Source organism: Thermobia domestica, chromosome 3 (genome assembly GCF_964235325.1).
Source record: "Thermobia domestica chromosome 3, izTheDome1.hap1.1, whole genome shotgun sequence".
In the NCBI taxonomy this organism is placed as follows: Eukaryota; Metazoa; Arthropoda; class Insecta; order Zygentoma; family Lepismatidae; genus Thermobia; species Thermobia domestica.
This window is the reverse complement of record NC_137456.1, coordinates 347863382-347887936: the sequence shown is the minus strand read 5'-3', so window position 1 is coordinate 347887936 and position 24555 is coordinate 347863382. Positions and strand designations below refer to the sequence as shown.

The following is a 24555-nucleotide window of genomic DNA, read 5'->3' as shown; positions in this document are numbered from 1 at the left end:
TGGGTTTTGTATTACCTGATTATAGAGGTGGGATTCTCTGCACCAAGGCTGAGCACTATCGCTGAGCCTTGTATTCCCTTGCGATTTATGTAGTCATTACTTCGGGAACATTCATTCAACCGAAGGATGATCTTATACCTGATGACAGGTAAGAAATGCGGTAGCTCAGTAGTAGTATGCTCTCCTCTGGTGCAAGTGGTCCTTAGTTCAATCCTAGACCATGTAGACACTGGACAACACCGTGTTGGTGTATGTTTTGGGGAGAGTTCTCCCGTTTCCTCTTACTTTCTCTTTCAACCAGTTATTTCATGACCATTAACTTCAATTAATCATCTGCCTCCCTTTGTCTAAAGAGCATAATCATAGGAACAGGGCCGGTCTAAGTCGTGTGCGGTCGCACACATGCGTTTTTGAGAGGGGCGTCGAAATGAGGTAAAGTATAAAAAGTAATATGGTAAAAATTTAATTTTTATGTAATTTTGAATGTAACTTAGCCATTTGAATATGTTAACTTTTGTTCAACAAATAAAAATGTTGCTTGAAATCATTGGAGGGTCTTCTACACCCATTTTTATTGTAAGGGGTACCCAAACTCATTCTTGCACACACAGCATTTTGCTCTTAGGCCGGTCCTGCCTAGGAAGTTAAACTGGAAACTTAATTTAATTTCAAGAGCATGGTGGCTCAGTTATAGAGCGCTTACCTCTGGTGGGTGGGATCCCTGGTTTGATCCCGGCGAAGAAAGTTTGTTCCCGTTTCCCCCCACACTATCATTCCACCAATTCTTCTATTATTATTATTATTAAGTTACTTTAATCATCGTCTCCCTTAGTCTAACAGGCATAAACGTGGGACGTTAAACTCAAAGATTTAATTTAATTTTGGGGCCGCGGTGGCTAAGTGGTAGAGCGTTCACCTCTGGTGCTTGGGGTCTCGGGTTCGATCCCAGCCCCCGCCAAGTGAACTTTGTGGTGGACAAATACCGCGTGCGTGGGTTTCCTCGGGGTTCTTCCGTTTCCTCCCACTTCCTTCATTTCATTCATTACTGATCATCACCGTGTAATTTATTATTATTATTATTATTATTTTTACCTTTGAAGCACACCAAAGTACGTTTCAAACTTTCTCGATAACCCTGCATGTAACTTTTTCTTACATACAAAACACATCAAAATGTATATATTGTTTTTTATTATGGAGCAACTATGACCCACAAGAAAATTACGTAGGGCTCTTAAATAGAAAATATTAACTTAATAATAAAAAAAACTTATGACTCTTACGCAGGAATATGAGAAAGAAATATTTACCATCAGAAATACAAGAAGACATCAAACTTAAAACTGGGGGCGCGGTGGCTCAGTGGTAGAGCGTTCACCTCTGGTGCTTGGGGTCCCGTGTTCGATCCCAGCCCCCGCCAAGTAAACTTTGTGGTGGACAAATACCGTGCTCGTGGGTTTTCTCGGGGTACTCCCGTTTCCTCCCACTTTCTTTATTCCACCATTTCACTCATCTCTCATTATCACCGTCTCCTTTAGCCTAACCGGCATAACTGTGGGACGTAAAACTCAAAGATTTCATTTTTTTCAAACTTAAAACTAGTGAGATATTTATCCCTGGCGATTTTCGTAAAGCATATCTATGCGTGGGCGAACTCTTGACAGACATACTCCCATATTCAGTGTTTCTTTTCTTTCCATAGAAAAATGAACAGCGTTAAAGGCAAACTTTTCAGCTGTAAACTTGAAAGACAAGTGTGAAATCAAGTCGATTGGCGATGAGATAATTTCTTTGCAGAAGATCTTCGAAGTCATTAAAAATTTCGCAAAACAGCGGTTGAGAAACGCTGCTCTAGTCACTAGAACAGGAGGAAGGCTTAAAAAAAGTGGTCCCAAATTTTGGTGAAATGTTTTAGGTATGACTTGCGGGTAGTGGTGCTGCTGAACTCCTTTGAATTCGAACCAATGCCAGCGAGATACAGGCCAGGGTGTTGTATTAGGCTTGTCCACGAGACAGGGGCGTCATTTAGGGGGGCAGGGAGGGGTATTTGCCCCCCCATGAGTTTGAGATGTATATAGATTTTATCAATAGAATAGTAGTAAATCAATGAAAAACGCGAAATTTTACTTATATCAAGGGGTCTTTCTCCCCCCCCCCCCAAGCAAAATCTGAAATGACGCTCCTGCCATGAGACAAGATTTGGAATTGTCTCGTCTCGAGAAAGTGTTTTAAAAAACGATCTCGTCTCGAAAACACGTGTGTTTCTGTTACAAAAAAAATCGTCTCTTCACGAAAATTCTGTCTCATCCCGTCCCGTAAGCAACACTATTTGTATTAAAATATTTTCCTGTTATCTGATTCTTACCAGATACAGAAAAAGACACTCAACTGTATAATATAATAATTAGGAATTTGCGTATATTGCAATTTAAAAGACAGGTAACTGGCATTGAAAGTTAATACATTGTCGTTGAGTAGTTGCATCCATTTGCACTATTGATTAGCGCTTTATATGTTAATGAATAGAGTTGGTTATAATTCGAATTAGCATTTAGATGATGTGGGTTTGTAACTGACGTACAGTGTATAACCACACGTGGAGTAACCGGCCTTACACTGCATTCAAACAATTTTTTTTCTTTTTTTTTCTTTTTCTTAAAAGCATTATTTGTTTTGCATATGAGATGTGAGCTATATCGCTGCATTGGGACTGGGGCGAGATTAATCAAGAACAGAGTTGTAAAGAAAACTATACGAAAAAGAAAAGATTTTTTTTTTTTTTAAAAAAAAAGAGCATTAAACAATTTGGTTTTTAAAGGTGAGATATGGCGATTCTTTTGTATACGTCTAACGTGTGGCGTGTTCTGCACGTTTCAGTTCTCGATAGAGCCACTTAGGGTCTATGGTGCTCAATGGTAGAGATTTCTCCTCTTGTGTGAGGGATCCCTGGTTCGATTCGTGGGTTTGTGAGTTTATGATGGACAATATTGTATCTGTCGGGTTTCATCAGAATCTTCCAATGTTAGCTTCAACACTCTCATTCCACTAATTCCTTTATTATAATTAATTTCTGTTAATGATCCGCCTGCTATAGCCTAAAAAGTATTATCATGAGTTTTCTCATGGTTTCTACCGTTTCCTCCCACACTCACATTCCACCAGTTATTTCATAATCATTCCCTTTCATTAATAATCCGTTTCGTTTCGCCTAAAGCGTATAATCATTGTTGTTTCATGGTTTCACCCATAATCATTCACTTTCATTAATCAACCTTCTCGTTTCGCCTAAAGGATATAATCATTGGTTTTTCAGGGGTTTTCCCATAATTATTCACTTTCATTAATCATCCGTCTCGTTTCGCCTAAAGGGTATAATTATTGGTTTTCAGGGGTTTTCCCATAATTATTCACTTTCATTACTCATCCGTCTCGTTTCGCCTAAAGGGTATAATCATTGGTTTTTCAGGGGTTATCTCATAATCATTCACTTTCGTTAATCATCCGTCTCGTTTCGCCTAAAGGGTATAATCATTGGTTTTTCAGGGTTCTCCCGTAATCATTCACTTTCATTGATCATCCGCCTCGTTTCGCCTAAAGCGTATAATAATTGGTTTTCTCAGTGGTTCTCCTATAATCATTCACTTTAATTGACCATCCGTCTCGTTTCGCCTAGAGGGTATAATCATAGGTTTCTTCATGGGTTCTCCCATAATCACCCAGGATGGTCTATACTTTTTGACATATCTTGGTATCAGGAATCATCTCCCAAACTTTATCGGTGTTGTTTTGAAACACCCTGTATAAGTATAGAGGCTTAGTTAATTTCACATTTACCATAACAAGCTTAAAACTAAGTCGAAGGACCATCTTTAACGTATTATTTTCAATTACACTTTATACAGATAATAACATGGAACACGCTATTCAAATCTTTAAGACATTAATTCAAAACTTCCCAAAACGTTACGTAGCTATAAAGTAAGTTGTGTGACGTCTCTACGTGAATCCTGTAGCAATTTTTTAGTGCCTTAGTATTTTCTGGACAGAATGTTAAAAAGATTCTTTCTGCCTATAACAGCATTTTCCCTCGTCTTATATTCTTCTTTTTTTCTCGTTATCAAGTCCAATGCTTTATATTCTGTTGCCGTTTTTCGTTTCTTCAGAAGAAAAATCGATTTTTTCCCCTCCTGCATCCCATCTCAAGAGTGACGTGACGTTTCTTTCCTTAATTCACATGAATTGTGCGTAAGTGGGATGGGATGGAGGCAGGAAAGGAGTGGATAACATGTGAAAATTCCTTCTTTCACGAGGAAAGAGATAAGTCACAGTTAGTGACAATACGAAACTCAAAAAGATAGGCTGATTTTTAAAATATGTTCTAGTTTCACGCAAACAAACTGGAATTCCTTACGTATTAGAAGACTTTATCAGAAACATTTTCGTACTTGTATTATTATTATTATTATTATTATTATTATTATTATTATTATTATTATTATTATTATTATTATTATTATTATTATTATTATTATTATTATTATTATTATTATTGCTGTGATTACTGATTAGCCCTTTTAGGATTTATGGTAACATTTGCTATCGTGGCGTAGTGTTGTTTTTGGCCGCTTATTTAGGTCCTACAACAGGTATTTAAGCTGTTTTTTTTTTAATTGGGCAAGTCAACCGTGAACCAAAGAACACCCCAGATGCGTTTTGGAGTCAGATGGTGAACTTAGTGGAGGGGATTGCCTTTTTTTCTTTTTTCCTAAGACAAATTTCAAATTTTTTTCACGCCCTTTGTTTTCAAGATATCAGAGAGACATTTTACATACGGATTGTGTGCACCTTTGAGTATTTCTAATGTTTTTAGAGATCCCTACGTGAACCCGGGCCCGGCCCGAGGTACACAACTATTGCGCGGGGGTGATTTTCTCAAACATTTCCGGTTTTTTCAGAATTTCCTGGTTCAGGTGTACGATACGGACATATAAGTGGTACCGTTGGAAAGGGCTCGTTATACTAAGAAAATGGCGTTTGAACCATGGTATAAGTCAAATAGTAATGACGCAGTAAAAATTTAGAAAATATATAATGGATCAGCTTTAGACATTCAAATTTTTTTCCAATCTTCGTTTTCACGATATAACTTTGAAATTTTGCACACCCATTGTGTACATAACTACGTATTTAAAAAAAAAATCAGATCCATATAGTAAACCCAGACCCGGGCCAGAGGGGCGCAAAAATTTCGAATTTTCTTCGAAAAAACTCCTGGTTTTCCCTGATTTTCCCGTTTCTGGTGTATAATAGGGACAAGCAAGTGATACTGTTGGAAAGGACGCTCTATTCTAAAAAGTAAAACGAGATATGAACCTCGATCCTGCGATAAATAGTAAGGAAGCAGTACCGGTAGCTGTTTGACTGAAGGTCTAAAATTTTCCTTAAAAAGTGGAAATCCTACAAGGGTTAATTCAGGTATGTGCAAGTTGAAACAAAAGGTGGGTCAATGACAGAGGACTTACAGGCGTTGATGGCCGTATGAGACAATGCATAATATTTTCATAACAATCGAATGGACATATTTAATAGAGAAAATCGTTCATCGTACACTAACATCATAGGAACACAAAAACTATTATAATGATAACTAAAATATTTATTTACTAAAGAAAAGCAAAAATATCTATTTATACAGAACTAGCATAAATGATTCATTCATTTTGAAGAGACTATATCTTCAAAAGTTTTACAGGTATACATATGAAAGATATATGAAAAGAATCACAAACTCACCAAGTTTATATACACCGTTTACAAATGTTCAATATGTGCCCCTTTGATGACACGACACACGTCTAGACGATACTCGAGCTCACTCCATACATTTTGTAGCATAGTTCTGTCAATTGTCTGCACTGCAGCACTGATGCGTTCTTTGAGCTCGACTAAGGATTGTGGTAGTGGGGGTACGCAAACAAGACCAACACGCCAACAAGACGGGGACCCCTCATTGCCACATCTCAATTCGTGAGTATATAAAGATGAACTTACGCATCGCTGGATTGGGCGTATTGATGAGAATGACCTAGCTTTGTTCCCCCTGCCCTCCTAGATCTCCTGATTTAACGCCCTGCGTCTTCTTCCTACGAGGGTATGTTAAGAGTTTTAATCCCGGCGAAATTAAAATACCGCTTATTTTACAGTAATTATGTGATATCTTCAAATAGATAAAAGATAATTGAAATATGGAACAAGAGCGCCCTAGACAATATTATTTTGCGTCAGGTACCGTTATCACAAGTCACCTAGTGGCTTTCCGTTTTCAGCTGTTTAGAAACGCGAAAATAAATGCCGATTTTCAAAATGGCTCGAAATCGAAAGCAGATAAGTGAGTCGTGATAACGGTTTCTCATGTAAAATAATATTGTCTAGGGCGCTCTTGTTCCACATTTCGATTATCTTTTAACTATTTGAAGATATCACATAATTACTGTAAAATTAGCGGTATTTTAATTTCGCCGAGATGAAGACTCTTAAGGACCTTGTTTATGTTCTTACACTACCGCAATCCTTAATCGAACTCAAAGAACGCAGGACTATCCTACAAAATGTATGGAATGAGATCAAGTATCGTCTGGATGTGTGTCGTGTCATCAAAGGGGCGCATATTGAATATTTGTAGAGGGTGTATAAGCTTGGTGAGTATGCGGTTCTTTTCATATATATCTTTCATAATTATGTGTACGCGTAATACTTGCGAATATATAGCCTTTTCAAAGCGAATGAATCATTTATGCTTCCCTATATTTCACTTTAGTTGGGAGTTTAATTCTTCATGTTCTGAACTAGTCTCTCAATGTTTCGTGGTACACTGGATATTCCAACGTGGATGATATTTTCCAAGGTGGACATCAATTATCCAGGAAATCTTTTCAATTCAGTTTAAGATTATGTAAGAAGTATATTTTCAATAAGGGGTCAGGTGGGCTGGGTGAAATGGTTCAGTGAGCCCGGACTGGCCCGTGGGCCGGCTGTTGCACATGGCTGGATTAGACATCAAAATTGTCTTTTTTGTTTATTATAAATTCTAAGTTGATATTGGCGTTTAACTTGTGCTAATCAACATATCTTAGTGAGGTGAATAAAATATAGGGATGCGCACGAGACGAGTCGAGACAGGATTTTCCTGACAAAATTCGAGTCGAGACACGGCTCTTCCAATAGAAAAATATACATTTTTCGAGTCGAGACATCACTTTTACAGCACATTTTCGAGACGACACAGGCACAAATCTTGTCTCATGCGCATCCCTAATAAAATAATACTGCCTAAATCCTTATCTGTAGTTTTCGAGGAAATCTAGATTTTTTTGTGAACCTAGAAATTGATGCTGTACTCAGGCACGTAGCCAGGATTTCGTAATAGGGGGGGTCCGAGACATGAAATACTGTGGTTATCACACCAGAGTTTGATTATTCTAAACTAATTTACTAGTAACATATATTGGTTCGTTTAGTCAGGATTTCGTGATGGGGGGGGGGGGGAGTATGATATGAAATATTGTGGTTATGACACCAGGGGCCTGATCAATTTAAACATTTTACTAGCAACATATGTTAGGACTTTAAAATTATGACATGTTAGTAAGGGCGCCGATTTCTCTGTAAATTGGGGGGGGGGTCCATTCAGATGCAGAAGGCATATATGAATATTTTAAGACAAATTGTATTCAAATTATGTCAATACATTGTATATTCATAAATACAACAAGGGGGCCCACATGACGTGTGGGGGACGGAACCCCTCGGCCCCCCCAGGATCGGCGCCCATGCATGTTAGTAAGTATTTTAGTAACAAACTATGAAGAAATCTCGAATAAAAGAATATTTTTAAAAAAATTGTAAAAATTTACAATATCTACGTTCCCTCTTTTGTTCATCCAAATATAACAATTTTCCTTTCATTATGCTCTCAACTATTTAAAAAAGTACGGGGCCGCGGTGGCTCAGTGGTAGAGCGTTCACCTCTGGTGCTTGGGGTCTCGGGTTCGATCCCAGCCCTCGCCAAGTGAACTTTGTGGTGGACAAACACCGTGTGCGTGGGTTTTCTCGGGGTTCTCCCGTTTCCTCCCACTTTCTTCATTCCACCATTTTCATTCATTACTCATCATCACCGTCTCCTTTAGCCTAACCGGCATAACCGTGGGACGTAAAACTCAAAGATTTCATTTCATTTTTTATTTAAAAAAGTACGTATCCAATAATGTCTTGTAAAATATTTTATAATATCTGCGTTCCTTTCTCTGTTGAATCAAATATTAACAGAACTTTCTTTCCACATAACTTTTTTATTTTTATTATTCCATCAACTACTGTCTGTTCCAAATGACAAGTTAAAGGAGCAGTAGAAAACCTTTTCTGAAATAACATGTTTGATACTGCACGGATGCGATGACGAAAAATTATTTTTATTTTTAGCTTTATTTTTATCTTTATTTTTAATGCTGATTCTTCCTATTTCTTGTTTCTTTTTGCTTCGTTCTTCCATAATTTTTTATTTCTGGTCTCGAAGGGGGGGTCCGGACCCCCCGGACCCACCCCTTGGCTACGTGCCTGCTGTACTACACCTACACTTAGTGCTGTAGCCAAGGGGACATCCTGACACGTGCCCCCCTCTCCCCCGCCGTTACGACTCGGAGTATTTTTTACTTCCCGTACACATAGCATCTTTTCGAGAAATCCATGATTTTTTTTAAAGCAATCATACATTAACATATACAGAATGTTTGCCTAATTTTGTTGATTATTAATAAAGCACTCTCTATCCTCTTTAGTTATCAACATTAAAAATACGTACCGGTAATTAAATCCTTTCTTTAGAGTGAACTGTAAAGGGTGCGAATTTGTCCTATAATTGCTATGTCCGAAACTGTTGCTACGTTCCATATTTGTCAAAAGAAGAAAAACAAGAATTTTAGGAATATTTTTTAAAAAATGTATCAAAGGATTGCGATCTTGGCCAATAGATTTTGGATCAGGGGCCACAAAATTTTTGAACGGTCCCTAAATCGAGTTTTCGTATTTTCTACGGAATAAGCACATCATACTGAGTTAAGTGATCGCTTAGGTTTGGCTACACAATATGTAGTTCTCCAGATATAAGGCCTACAAGAAAAATTTTGATTGAAATATATTGGATCTTTTGATTCAATAACATAGAAATTGAATTGTCACAGGAAGATATTCCTAAACTTGTGAAAGTGTCACCTTAATGAGCGTATGTACTAACCTTACTGTACAGTCTTATAATCCCCACTAACGATCCTGATAACTGAATATGTCTTTAGCAGCTTACACTACTGGATGTAAAGTTTCCATTACCAACTACATTTCTTAATGCCTTTAGATAAATTTAAGTTAATGCATGTAACTGGGCAGATCTACGTATAAACAGGCAATACTCTGTGTATTTTCCAGCGATTCTTTCAACATAGCACAGAGGAATAGTAACAAGTAAAAGTGAGAAGATAAAATGGCTCGTTAACAACAGAACAAGGAAAGAGACAACACAATATTTCTCCACTCGATTTGGCGAAATGGGATTATTTCATCGTGTACAATTGTCCTTTATGGCGTAAAAAAAGAGAACCCAATGTAGCCAGGTCGTTCACCTATATAACCACTGAGAGAATTTCGCTTGTATCGCACAGCAACCGAGTATGACATAAACTTAAAGGGAGAGAGAGAGAGAGGGAGGGAAATTGTCGCGAGCTACGAGAGAGGTTTTATTATTCCCTCGATTACGCTGTCGTGTCCATAAATTCTACTTTCCTCAAGCTGAGAAGTGAAGATAGCGTCAGGAGCTGAAAGACTACAAGACCTGATAGTCGATGGGGCGGATACGGGTCTCTAGTTTAACAGTGATGTATGCACAGTTGTCGTCTATTGTACACAAAATACACGCCTCCGTACTCATAAATCTCACAATACTTTTAGGAGAAAACAAAGGGAAGCATATACAGGTAATAACTAAGTTGGGTAGAAATAGAACATTTATTTCTGAACGTCATGACTATATATTGACATGTTTACTACTTATCTTTTAAAAAATCTTATATCATTAATACCGGGTTTGAGATCCAAAATTTAAGCTGAGTGAGTAGATCAAATAATAATAATAATAATAATAATAATAATAATAATAATAATAATAATAATAATAATAATAATAATAATAATAATAATAATAATAATAATAATCCTTTACTAAAGGCCCCTTTCGGCTAACATTTGCATCCACTGCTGTCTTTCAGTGATCAGTTAGTGTTAACATATGGAGCCGCGACGGCTCAGTGATAGCGTTCACATCTGGTGCGTAGGGCCCGTGGTTCGAACCCAGCTCGCGCCAAGTCAAGCGGACTTTGTGATGGAAAACACCGTGCGCATGGGTTTTCTCGGGGTTCTCCCGTTTCCTCCCACTTTATTCATTGCACCATTGTATTCATTACTCATCATCACCGTCTCCTTTAGCCTAGGCGGCGTGGGACGTAAAACTTAAAGATTTCACATCATTTTTACGTATTGTCCTTTTCAACATTAATGGTACTTATTTTTCTCCGGTCTTTCTTTTACCTTGTACCATACCTTTTATCAGATCCATATATATATATATATATATATATATATATATATATATATATATATATATATATATATATATATATATATATATGATCAAGGGATATGATTCAAAGAGGGGCCAAACCAGTGGCATATTTAGGGGGGTAGCTATCGGGGTCAAGCCACCCGAAATAGATAAATTTATATATAGTATATGTATATAATAATTGCATACTTTCATAGACCCAGTATATATACACGCACTCAGGAGAATGTGCATAGCCCTCCCCGAAACAAAATCCTAAATACGCCACTGGGTTAAACTATAGTTTGCCGCTTCATTCAGTGTAAAGAAAGTAGGATTGAAGTTAATTTTATCCAGTGCATACCTGAGAGTCAAGGGAGGGCTACAGCCCTCCCCTTGAATCCGCGCCTGTATATATAGTGGTGCTATTCAGCTGGCTCTCTAGAACTGATCGTTATACCCAGAAATAACAGTAAATTTTACCGAGTTATACCTAGGAACAGTAAAATTTAGTTTAACTAGGCCCTTCTTTGCTTTTAGAAAATCTTACAGCCACAGGATTAAACATACGATCTCTCAGAAAAGTTATAAGCGTTTATTTCTTAATCTCAAATTCTTAGATATCAAGAATGAATGAAAACTGGGATCACATGAGTATAGTGGCGAGGGTTATTTATGTTTGAGGGTTATACTGTATATATTTATTTATATATGTCAAATACTGTATCTTGTTTTAACATATGAAAAATAGTTTACTGCTGCTTCACTTGTTTCTAAATGAATCTTTTCTCTTCTTTTGTAGGTAAGTGCCAATTTCTTAACTATGCGGTACTACTAAGATATAACTGTTTTGTTAAGGTAAAGTAGGAAGTATTTCATACATTATATTTCTCCGTATTTATAAGAATGTCAGTTGTTTACTGATAGAAGCATCTTGGAGCATCAATAACTTCTTTTCTTTGTTCAGCTAGTGAATATGAGCATTGCTCTTTGAACATTGGTATACAGGGTGTTCGGGATAAATTTGACACTTTTGGGTGATAGGGAAAAACAGGGAATATCTTCCTCAAAACAAAATTGTTTTGAACTCATGAAAATCGTACAATAAAAGTAAAGCAAGAGGAAGCAAAATCACTTAATAATAATAATAATAATAATAAAATTTTGCTACCACAACTGCTTCAAAGCGACTCCTGAATCTGCAGCATACAGTCTTCACGATGTTCCTAGGAAGAGCTGCAAATGCTACTTAAATCCTGTCAATGAGCTGGGTCTTTGTGTTGCAGGCAGTGGGGTTAGTGTGTTGCTCCACCACGCCGCCTCGCACATTAAAATCCATGGATTGCAATCAGAGGAGTTAGGGGGGTAGACATTGGGACTAATGAAGTCATACAAATTGTCACGCAACCACTTCAGGATCTTCCCAGCTGTATGGCAAGGAGCGGAGCCACCGTTACACTTCTGCAATTCACTTCGTATTGCTTTTACAGTGCTCAAAGAGCACTGAACAACTATCTTGATTGCAGAATTTGATTAGCCGGCATGAATCATCATGATGCAGCCAACTCTTTTCCAATATTCTGGTGGCTTCCACTCGTTCAGTGCAGTTTAATTTTACAGCTGTATCTAAAACTAAAGAGAAATAATATGTGAGAATGCTGAAAATACCTTCCGACAACTCATATATACATGCAATAAAACCAACTGTCAAATTTACCCCGAACACCCTGTAGTTTAAACTTCCGACCGTATTCTTTGAACAGTAGTCATTGGTATACTATGGTCTTCTGTGTAAAATTATAGTCAAAGTTAGGCTTTGAACGCCCCTCGTAGATCATTAGTAAACGCTTCATTCTATATTGTACACAGTTGTATTTAAATCTTCATTAGTTATAGCCTGTGGTGATTGCAATGCAGTTAGGTAATTCCTATAACTGGAAATGAATATTCTATTTCTGGTTATTTTCTCAACAGATTTGTGAACAGTCAGTTGTGGAGCGATGTTCCTGCATTTTCCGCTCTTTGTGTTTCCAATCAATATCAGATGGTTGAATGGGTTCATGCAAATAGAACCAATCTCTGAGGTCACCATAATGTTATATAATTGCTAAATTTTCAAAACCATTTAGAATGTTTTATTGTAGACAGGTTCAATATATAATTTCTAGTCCAATTAACAACTGATTGATTTCTAGGTCAACTCTCTTCTGGGTTTATATTGAATTATATCTGTTCATTAAGGGGTCGCGGTGGCTCAGTGGTAGAGCGTTCACCTCCGGTGCTTGAGGTCCCTGGTTAGATCCCAGCTCGCGCCGTGTGGACTTTGTGATGGACAAACACCATGCTCGTGGGTTTTCTCGGGGTTCTCCCGTTTCCTCCCACTTTCTTCATTCCACCATTTTCACTCATCTCTCATCATCACCGTCTCCTTTAGCCTAACCGGCGTAAGCGTGGGACGTAAAACTTAAAGATTTCATTTTTTCCATCTATTCATTAAGTAATTTATTAACAATGTTCGTCAATTCAGTTGCAAAAATAGTATACTACTATTACTACTACTACTACTACTACTACTACTACTACTACTACTACTATTACTACTTCAGTTTAACGTCCAACGATTATGCCTCTTAGGCTAAAGGAGACGGCCAATTAAGGCAAGTGAGTGATGATGGGTGAAATGGTGCGATGAGAATGTGGAAGGAATTGGGAATACCCCGAGGAAACCTAGGAACACGATGTTGACTACTAAAAACTTACGTGGCCGGGAATCGAACCAGGTAACCCACGCACAAGAGGTAAGCCCTCTACCACTGAGCAACAGTGCCCCAATAATAATAATAATAATAATAATAATAATAATAATAATAATAATAATAATAATAATAATAATAATAATAATAATAATAATAATAGGGTTATGGCGGAAACTTCATAATGAGAAACTACATAATTTATACCGCTTACTAAATATTGTTGGGGTAATCAAATCTTGGAGGCTCAGGTGGGCAAGTCATGTAGCCAAAATGGAAGAAAGTAGAAACGCTTTCAAAGTTCTAACTGGAAGTCCAATCGGAAAACGACCATTAGGAAGATCTAGTGTCGGATTTACGTATAAGCTAAAGAGGCTATAACTTAAAGCCTCACTCTCTTGGAGAGCCCAAAAAATTTAAAGGAAAAAAAACGGAATGCACATTTCCAAAATTTAAAATAATGCTGATTTCCAAGATTAAAAATAAATAAAATAAAGTTTTCATACATCAAGTGTGCTTATATGATGTAGGTAATCGGATCCCTACTGCTAGTTTGCTTCGTAAAATGTCAGTTAACAAAGAAAGTCAGATATCTGAAAGGCCAATAGCTTAGGGCCTCAACAAACGTAAATCCGGCACTGGGAAGACCTAGGCACACAGGGAAGGTCAATATTAAGATGGATCTCGCAGAAATAGGAATACAAAGTAGAAACTGGTTCCAGTTGGCTAAGAACAGAAGTCAGTGGAGAGCTTTTGTGAACGCGGTATTGAACGTTCGGGTTCCATAGGCGATAGAGTTAGTTAGCTAGTTAATAATAGGTTAAATTTCCAAATAAGGAATACCATTTTCCCCCTTTATTTCTAAGAAACTTATACTTCTAGATGTAACCGAGGGGCGCACCCACGAGGGTGGTCCACCAGTCCGGACTCCTTCTCAAAAAAAAAAAAAAAAAAAAAAAAAAAAAAAAAAAAAAAAAAAAAAAAAAAAAAAACTTCGTAACTCGACAAATATTTCTACACTTTCTTAAGAGTCTTTATCCTAGCGAAATTAAAATACCGCTAATTTTACAGTAATTATGTGATGTCTTCCAATAGATAAAAAGATAATCGAAATGTGAAACAAGTGCGCCCTAGACAATATTATTTTACATGAGAAACTGTTATCACGACTCACTTATCTGCTTTCGATTTCGAGCCATTTTGAAAATCGGCATTTATTTTTCGCGTTTCTAAACAGCTGAAAACGGAAAGCCACTAGGTGACTTGTGATAACGGTACCTCACGCAAAATAATATTGTCTAGTGCGCTCTTGTTCCGTATTTCAATTATCTTTTATCTATTTGAAGAGTATCACATAATTACTGTAAAATTAGCGGTATTTTAATTTCGCCGGAATGAAGACTCTTAAGAAAACTACGGTTGCTCTAGAAGGGAAATGGTTGATGTACCTTAAAAATTTTATCTTACTCTACATCTGAATTCTTTCTTTTCTTTAAAAACAGTTTAGTTTTATATTTTTACTGAGAATGAGGTGGCAATACTTTACAATTATGTATCGTTTTATCAAGTGTAGAATAATACCAGTTGAATACTATCTAGACATAGTGATTACTATTGGTGGATCCACTCAAACTTCGGACGACCCCAACATAAATCTCTGGGTGCACGTCTGATATGAGTGTTAGCATAATACAATGACGTTGAAAGTATCTGCTTAAAAAAATGAAGCTTAATATTTGAGAATGTCTGCTTCTTATCTTGAATTTTAAGATACTCTCCACTATAGTATAATATAGTGGTGTTGAAGGTAACAGCTGGTAAGCTGAATTTACTCAACGGTATGGCGACAGAGAAACACTATATAAGCTATATACATAACCAATGTTATTTCTGTTTATGTACTTGATATTTTGATTTTTTCTTAAGAGTCTTCATCCCGGCGAAATTAAAATACTGCTAATTTTATAGTAATTATGTGATATCTTCAAATAGATAAAAGATAATTGAAATATGGAACAAGAGCGCCCTAGACAATATTATTTTGCGTGAGGTACCGTTATCAGAAGTCACCTAGTGGCTTTCCGTTTTCAGCTGTTTAGAAACGCGAAAATAAATGCCGATTTTCGAAATGGCTCGAAATCGAAAGCAGATAAGTGAGTCGTGATAACGGTTTCTTATGTAAAATAATATTGTCTAGGGCGCTCTTGTTCCACATTTCGATTATCTTTTATCTATTTGAAGATATCACATAATTACTGTAAAATTAGCGGTATTTTAATTTGGCCGGGATGAAGACTCTTAAATAGAAGATAGAGAAACCTAGGTTGTTTTTGCACTTAATTTTAGATACATTTTGAAAAATGTAATAAAGTGGAAGAACAGAATACTTCTATGGATGGTTTTGGATTGCTGCAGGTAGAATCAACATTAATTAAATCAAACTGATTTATTGGCTGAATAACACACTTTATGGATAAAGAGTTTTCTTGATTTTTTCCTGTTCAATCGTCTTTTATGAGGTTTGAGCCGAGAAGCAAGTGACAGATGTTTCTCTAAAAGCGGGTGGCATGTGGGCTTGGAAGAGTTGGAAAAAAAGGGGGAGGGGGTAGAGAAACGTTGCCATGTTTGCTTCTCCCTCTCTCATCCCAAGAAGAGACACGCCCACACCAGAAATAGTTCACTTCCTAGCCTTCCCTCTGATCCATCCAATCCTTTTTCTTTTAACCCTTTTTCTAAACGTTGACTCTCATTCAATGTTGCCAACAGATTTTCAAAGTTTCTCACCAGATCCCACCAAGATTCGTTCTAGATTAAGATTGACAGCACCATAATTCTCCTAGATGAAGATTAACACCTACTGCAACCCATCTAGATAAAGATTAACAACTACCATAATCACTAACGATAAAGATGAACAGCTACCATAATTCTACTAAAGATTAACACCTATCATAATCCCCTAGGTAAAGATTAACACCTATCATAATCCCCTAGATAAAGATTAACACCTGTCATAATCTCCTGGATAAAGATTAATATCTTCCATTAGCTCCCTAGATAAAGATTAGCACCTATCATAATCCCTTAGGTGAAGATTAACACCTATCATAATCCCCTAGATTGAGATTAACCCCTACCATAATCTCCTAAATGAAGATTAACACCTTTCATAATCCCCTAGATCAAGATTAGCACCTATCATAATTCTCTGGATAAAGATTAACACCAATCAAAATCCCATAGATAAAGATTAGCATCTATCATAATCCCTAGATAAACACCAATCATAATCTCCTAGATAAAGATTAATATCTTCCATTAGCTCCCTAGTTAAAGATTAGCACCTATCATAATCCCTTAGGTAAAGATTAACACCTATCATAATCCCCTAGATAAAGATTAATACCTATCATAATCTCCTGGATAAAGATTAATATCCACGGGGGCGCGGTGGCTCAGTGGTAGAGCGTTCACCTCTGGTGCTTGGGGTCCCGGGTTCGATCCCAGCCCCCGCCAAGTGAATTTTGTGGTGGACAAACACCGTGCTCGTGGGTTTTCTCGGGGTTCTCCCGTTTCCTCCCACTTTCTTCATTCCACCATTTCACTCATCTCTCATAATCACCGTCTCCTTTAGCCTAACCGGCATAACCGTGGGACGTAAAACTTAAAGATTTCATTTCATTTTTCAAAGATTAATATCTTCCATTAGCTCCCTAGATAAACATTAACGTTACCATGATCCCCTAAATAAAGATTAAAACCACCATGATACCCTAGATAAAGATTAGCATCTATCATAATCCCTAGATAAACACCAATCATAATCCCCTAGATAAAGATTAAAGATTAACACCCATCATAAACCGCTAGATAAAGATTAATATCTGGAGTGGATTAAGGTCTCACAATATGTAGATTTCGGCAATACAGGTGATAGTCATCTCCAGGCCCACATATAAGTATTTTACACTCCTGTGTCAAGAAAATTTTGCGTTCCCTCCACCTTATTTGTTAGGTCTAAAGAATATGGTCGCGTCCGCTTACATTTAGCCATCAGCAGCGTAGCAAGAAATCAGAATCAAATGCACGGATTACGATGGCATAAGACAAGCAGGTCAGTTTTTGGTGTGGGTATATTCAACATACTGGTTGTGGCAGTTCAGTTACACCGTGAACTTGCGTAAGGACAGAGTGAACATAGGGTCTCCACAGAGCGTCATAAAAGTGTGTATGGTATACGAAAACAAACGGACTCAAACGCCACTGCAGCGGGGCGGATATACCAGGCTTTTGGTGAGGGTGTCGTGACTACGCGGACAGTACAGCGGTGGTTTAACAAGTTTAAGGACGGTGACGAAACACTCGAAGAAGCACCACGTGTCGGAATACCAACACACGTACAAAATGAAGATCTTCAGGCATCAATTGAGGCGAACAGTGGCCAGAACGTGAGGTACTGGGACTACAATTCAGTGTGAGTGGAGAAACTATTCGGCAGCACCTCCATCAACTTGGGAAATACTACAAGTTGGGTCGATGATTTCCACATGATTTGACTCCTGGGGGCGCGGTGGCTCAGTGGTAAAGTTTTCACCTTTGGTGCTTGGAATCCCTGGTTCGATCCCAGCTCGCGCAGTGTGGACTTTGTGGGGACAAACATCGTGCTCGTGGGTTTTCTCGGAGTTCTCCCGTTTCCTCCCACTTTCTTTATTCCACCATTTCATTCAATTCTCATAATCACCGTCTCCTTTAGCCTAACCGGCATAACCGTGGGACGTAAAACTGAAAGATTTCATTTCATTTTTTTAATGATTTGACTCCAGGCCAGAAGGCAGCGCGAACAGACACCTGTGTTTCTTTGCTGTCTCGTTTGGGAAAGGAGCCATTTCTGGACAGGGTGTTGACATGTGACAAGAAGTGGGTCCTGTACGGAGCTCCAGGGCACCGTCATCATTGGTTAGCACCCCAAGAACCAGTTCCAAAACATCCGAAACCAGCACTGCACCAGAAGAAGGACCTTCTGTATATTTGGTGGACTGCTCGCGGCATCGTGCATCGGAAACTGCTACTAGCTGGTCAGAGCATCAATGCAACTGTGTACTGTCAACAATTGAACCGTGTTCAAGAAAAACTCAACACTCTGGGTCCTCCTGTTACAGGACAAGGCTAAGCCCCACATGGCTTGGGTGACCCGGGACACCATTCTACGCCTTGGATGGGAAACATTATTGCATCCGCCATTGCACCGCCTCCTCGCCACATTGCTACTCCTCGGATATTGCACCGTCCGATTATCGCCTATTCCATTCCTTGGTCAATCACCTTAGAGGATCCAGTTCAAATCCCTAGTAGTGGTGCAAAATGCACTTGATAGCAAGTTGCACCGCGGTGGAATCCATGATCTTCCAGATGTTCGTCGATGCTGATGAGGACTATTTTTGATATTCCAGGTACGTCTTAGGTGACATATCGATGTTCGAAGGTGATGGGTGAAAAAGCGACAGAATTTACTTGGTTACCTGTGTATTTCTTCCTTACATGCAAATTTTTTTCCGGATACCATTCTTCAATCTCGATTTTTTAATAAGCCGCCCTGAGCTCTGACCCCTGTAATCTGTCCGTAATTACGAGCGTGATTCATCACCAAGCTCGTGGGGCCTTTACCACTCAGGATTTCTCAAGTATCCAATTTAACAGAGGCTAGGTGAGCACTGGAGTGCATCGTAGCCAGGGTAAAAGGAAAGTACTATTTTGGCTCCCTATCAAGGATCAAACAGGACCTGTTATTGCCCGTGAGACGAGAAGTATCTTTATAAATTCGAGACGAGACGAGACGAGCCATTTCACAATCCTCATGGACAACACTAGTTCACCCAAGTCTTATATCCAAAACACTGTTTTAATATTACATGATTCAGAATATAAAAAACTATGAATTGAAAAAGTGGTTGTACAAACATAATAAATAACATTTAATAACGTTTAAGCGCCGCAAGTCATTACACAATATGCTTCAATAATAAATATGGATTCAGTGTTGTTTTATCACACCCTTGTGGACCTCTCGTGATGGTAAAGTACTATGATAACTTCTGGATGAAATTAGCTAAAAGTTCGGGCATACAGTGTGTACATATATTTAAAAAATGAGACGAAACTACCAAAACGTTTCGAAAATCGGGACGAGAAAGAATTCTTCGAAAAACGAGACTTCTACAAACTTCTCGTCTCATTTTGTCTCGTCTCATTTACGACTACGCCACCGACTCTACAAAATATTCTATTCGAAAACAGTAAATTTTCATTTAAAGCTAAAAGGACGAGATTTGGTGGGAAAACATGTAAATTGGCAACTCTTCCTTGACTGTGCTGAGAGCAGCATCTTTAACAAACGCTCTTTTTCCACTCACTCACTGTGTCTCTCGCAACATCCGCGAAAGGACCAAGTGACCAAAACCACATGGCGAGCATCTGTTGGCAGAAAACATCGCCGTTTCATTAGATCTTGGGGAGAGTCGTGTCGTCGTCTTCTTTCAACATATAGCTTTTCGTACTTTCGTTTGTAAAGTAACGGAATAGTGAATCGCGAGGCAACATAAAAATGCGTGTGCTATCTTTTTTATGTGTGTATTATTTCTTGTGTGTGATATGTGTGATCATGTATTCATAATGGTAGTGTGTTAAAACTAAATGTGTGGAGAGGAGTCACCATGCTGACACCACCTCTTGACCTGGTCATTGATTTGATATTTGTCTCAGTGGAAAATACAGGATTCTTTTTCAAGATATGTTCCAGAAGCGATCTGTGAAGAAGCCATCCAAAATTCAACAATCGTCAAGGTAATAAACGAGCTATTACGGTTCTCAATAGTCCCGCACCAAATTTTTTACGTTTCCTTTGCAGAAACCAATGAAAAATAGCAAAATTTCTCTGTGTAATTATTTGGCATTCAAAAACTGCTTCTTAGTAGAATAGTTTGTGTTTTCGGATTAGGGATTAGATTTCTGGGCTTTCGGCATCTATGACCATGTTAGCTCATCACTAAGATTAGAATTAGGAATTAGATTTCTGGGCTTTCGGCATCTATGACCATGTTAGCTCATCACTAAGATTAGAATTAGGAATTAGATTTCTGGGCTTTCGGCATGTATGGCCATGTTAGCCCATCACTAGGATTAGAATTAGGAATTAGATTTCTGGGTTTTCGGCATCTATGGCCATGTTAGCCCATCACTAGGATTAGAATTAGGAATTAGATTTCTGGGCTTTCGGCATCTATGACCATGTTAGCCCATCATTAGGATTAGGATTAGGAATTAGATTTCTGGGCTTTCGGCATCTATGGCCATGTTAGCCCGTCACGTATAAGGGATGACGTCCATCGGCGATCACAATATCCGAGGAAGGGGAAGACATGGAACCTGTATGTTAGGTACTATCCCGACATTTGCCTGGTATGAATGGGGAAAACCTCACTTAAGATGACTGACCTGAAAAAGCTTTTACACGTTTTCGACCGAGTGCCTACACCGGGAATGGAACCCGCGTCCACTCGCACCAGAAACGACAGCGTTAGCGACTATGCTACGTGGGGCTACCGTTTGTTTTAGATAGGTTCTGCATTGTGAAAGAATATAGAAACAAGTTCTGACATCGTAAGAGTACGTAACAAACTATTCGAGGATAGAAACACTCAACATATTGGCTAATTTACTCAGTAGTGCTTTGTATTTACTAGGAAATCATACAGCGAAACTTTGTGCAGATTGAGAACAACCAAGCATACGTATTATAGCTACAAAATAATGTTGCTTTAAAAAACTAATTTCTTATTGGCTTAGATATTCTGTTACCGGTTTTATCATTTTGCTAAGTATGTTTGCTCGAGATTTCTTTTGTAACGTTCAAGGAAGGACAGGAGCCTGCGAAAGCGAAGGCAGGCGAATAAAACTAAGAGCAACGCTATTTGAAGTCACTGGACTTTAAAACACATTATACAAATACATATAAGGTGATGGAGTTTATTTGAATTTTTGTATCTTGCATCCTCATGCATCATCAAGGTTATGAAGGACGAGACATTGGGTTCGAACCACGTCCGGGGCCTGAATCCGATGCATTGACGCATGCAAGATCATCCGTTACAACATAGGCATTCCCTCCCACACATTTTCGACTGAGAGAGAGCGAACTGATTACAGGGTCATATTACCAGCCCTTGCATTAGATTTTGAAGAATAATGGGTTTACTGAAAAAAAAAAACTGGAAAAGGATATTAGTTATGTGTACAGAAAAATAACGCGGATTCGAAAGGGTTTAGATAATATAAGAGAAATTGGTGTTATTTTTCAGTTCAAATTTGTCGTTGGGGAATTTGACGACGCTCACAATATATAAAAAACGATAAGGATGCCTGTTGTTTTGTATGGTTGCAAAACATGATCGCTTACTCTGAGGGAAGAACGTAGACTGAAAGTATATCAGAAAAGATCCTGAGACGAGTATTCGGACTCAAGAGGAACGGGAATGGGGAATGGCGGAAACTTCATAATTAGGAATTGCATAGTTTATACTGTTTACCAAATATTGTTAGGAGCATCAAGTCTAGGACGCTTAGGTGAGCAGGTCATGTAGCCAAAATGGAAGAAAGTAGGAACGCTTTCGAAGTTTTAACTGGAAATCCAATCGAAAAACGACCATTAGGGAGACATAGACGTAGATGGAAGGACATTAACATGAACCTCGCAGAAATGGGAATACAAAGTAGAAATTGAATCCAGTTAACTATGGACAGGAGCCAATTGGGAGCTTTTGTGAACTCAGCATTGAACCTCTGGATTCCATAGACCATATAGAGGTAGTGCGAAGCGAGTGATTTGTATTTGTAGGATTTAGCGATAATTAATTATGGTATTTACTAGATCTGGAAATGAACTGAAATCTTTCATTTCAATGTCCCATGATTATGCCCTTTAGGATAAGCGGGTAATGATTAAGGCAAGAAGAATTGATGGAATGAGAAAGTGAGAGGAAACGGGAGTACCGCGAGAAAACCCACGGATACAATGTTGTCCACCAGAAACTTACTTGCTTAGAGATCGAACCATGAACCCCACACAAGAGAGATAAGCGTCTACCACTGAGCCACCATGCTCTCACACTAGATCTGGGCAATAAAGAAATTAACACATTCTGGACAAGCGGCGGGCTATGCTTCTCGTGGAACCAAGGGCGCCGATCCTGGGGGGCCGAGGGGGCCTAGCTTCCCCAAAGCTCATGTGGGCTCCCCTATTGTATTTATGAGTGTACAATATTTGGCATAATTTGAGTGTAATTTGTCTTAAAATCTTCATAGATATATACCTTCTGCATCTGAGTACCTCCCCTCCAATTTACAAAGAAATCGGCGCCCTTACGTGGAACTGATATCCAATAACGGAAACGGGCATATCCTCCCTTTGCTTCACACTGTTATAGCAATCTTTGTAGTTTGCAAAATATTCTTGAAAATAAAACAACTTAAAGGAGTCTTTCCTACGAAGTTTGGCAAAACGCAAATACATCTCCGTCTGCTGGAGAAAACAGTTCATCCTCAGAAAGTTAATTCTATGAGTATAATACATAGTAACACAATTTCAATTATAACACTTTCTTTGTTGTTTCCTTTCAATAATGAGCTGCTTAAGAGGACCTGATTGTTTGCCAAATAACGTTAAAAATCTATCATCCATCGTAATGATTTTAATGATGACCCAATTGACTTTCACGATTCTTTAGAAAATCAATTTTTTTTTCTTTAGTCATCACTTTCTTATTATCGATAATTACTTCAACGATCACAAACTACACTTTGTATTGCTTTTCGCGAAAAAGAAAGTAATTAAGATTAGTGGAAAAAGAACTCATTAGTACAAGCTCTTCTCACGTCACGGTTTCCAAACACGTAGAATCATCCAGAGTTAATCAGTAGATCAATGCATACAACCAGTGTTTCCAATTGAAGAAAGCATTATTTTAAATACGAGTGTGTGGGAAAGCTCCCTTGTGTAGTATATACGTGGGTCATTCAATCTATAAATTTCCCTGAGCTGTAAAATATTTATTTTTTCAGATTCATTTGTAAATTATACATACATATGTAGATAGGTCCTTCCTCATTCTCTACATAATTCCCATTGAGACTCAGCTCACCGTTGCACTAATTTGTCCAAACTCTTAGCAAAAAAATCAGGGCTCTGGCTACTTAGCACTCTCCTGACCAGGGGCGGATCCAGAATATGATCAAGGGAAGGGAGAAACCAAATTCTGCCGTTTTATCCAGTGTAAAGCAGGATTGAAGCCCATTTTATCCAGTGTATACCTGAGCATCCGGAGGGGGGGCTATAGCCCCTATAGCCCCCCTTGGATCCGCCACTGCTCCTGACATTCCGCGTCACTTCTTCATCACCAGTTGACAGGCGACCAAATCGCTTATTTTGAACGTGAATTCTTCAGAGATGGGGGCGCGGTGGCTCAGTGGTAGAGCGTTCACCTCCGGTGCTTGGCTTCCCTGGTTCGATCCCAGATGCGCCGTGTGGACTTCGTGGTGGACAAACACCGTGCTCATGGGTTTTCTCGGGGTTCTCCCGTTTCCTCCCACTTTCTTCATTTCACTCATCTCTCATCATCACCGTCTCCTTTAGCCTAGCTGGCATAACCGTGGAACGTAAAACTGAAAGATTTCATTTCATTTTTTTTTCTTCAGAGAAACGCAGTTCGACATAAGCGACCTGGTCTCTTCTTTTTGACGATAACGCCCACCCTCACTCAGCACAGAAAAAAAAAATTGAAGAATTATGATGGGAACTGCAGCGTCAGTCTCCATAGAGCTTTAATTCAGCGCCAAGTTACTTCCTTCTTTTTCCGGTGTTGAAGTCTGCATTGCAAGGTGAACTTTTCGAAACAGATGAAGTAAAGTGAAATGTGAGCAGAGTGCTAAATAGCCAGGGCTCTGATTTTTTTTCAAAGAGTTTGGACAAATTGATGCAACAGTCAGACAAATGCCTGAATCTCAATGGGAATTATGTGAAAAGGTGAGGAAGGACCCACCTACACATGTATGTATAGTTTACCAATGCATTTTATTTTATTTATTTTTACAGCTTAGGGAAACTTA

At 38.4% G+C, this 24555-nt stretch overlaps 1 protein-coding gene across 2 annotated transcripts in view; it reads left to right on the top strand.

Moving 5' to 3' along the window:
* Positions 1-24555, top strand: part of LOC145681284 (uncharacterized) — a 548035-nt gene that overhangs the window by 143960 nt on the left and 379520 nt on the right. The window contains exon 1 of one of the 2 annotated variants that reach the window (XM_081752914.1): positions 19815-20238. The exons of the other annotated variant lie outside the window; for it this stretch is intronic. Coding sequence (XP_081609040.1) covers positions 20186-20238 — 53 coding nt within the window. The 5' untranslated portion in view covers positions 19815-20185. Of the gene's footprint in view, positions 1-19814; positions 20239-24555 lie in introns of those variants that run through there. 2 annotated transcript variants of the gene reach the window in all.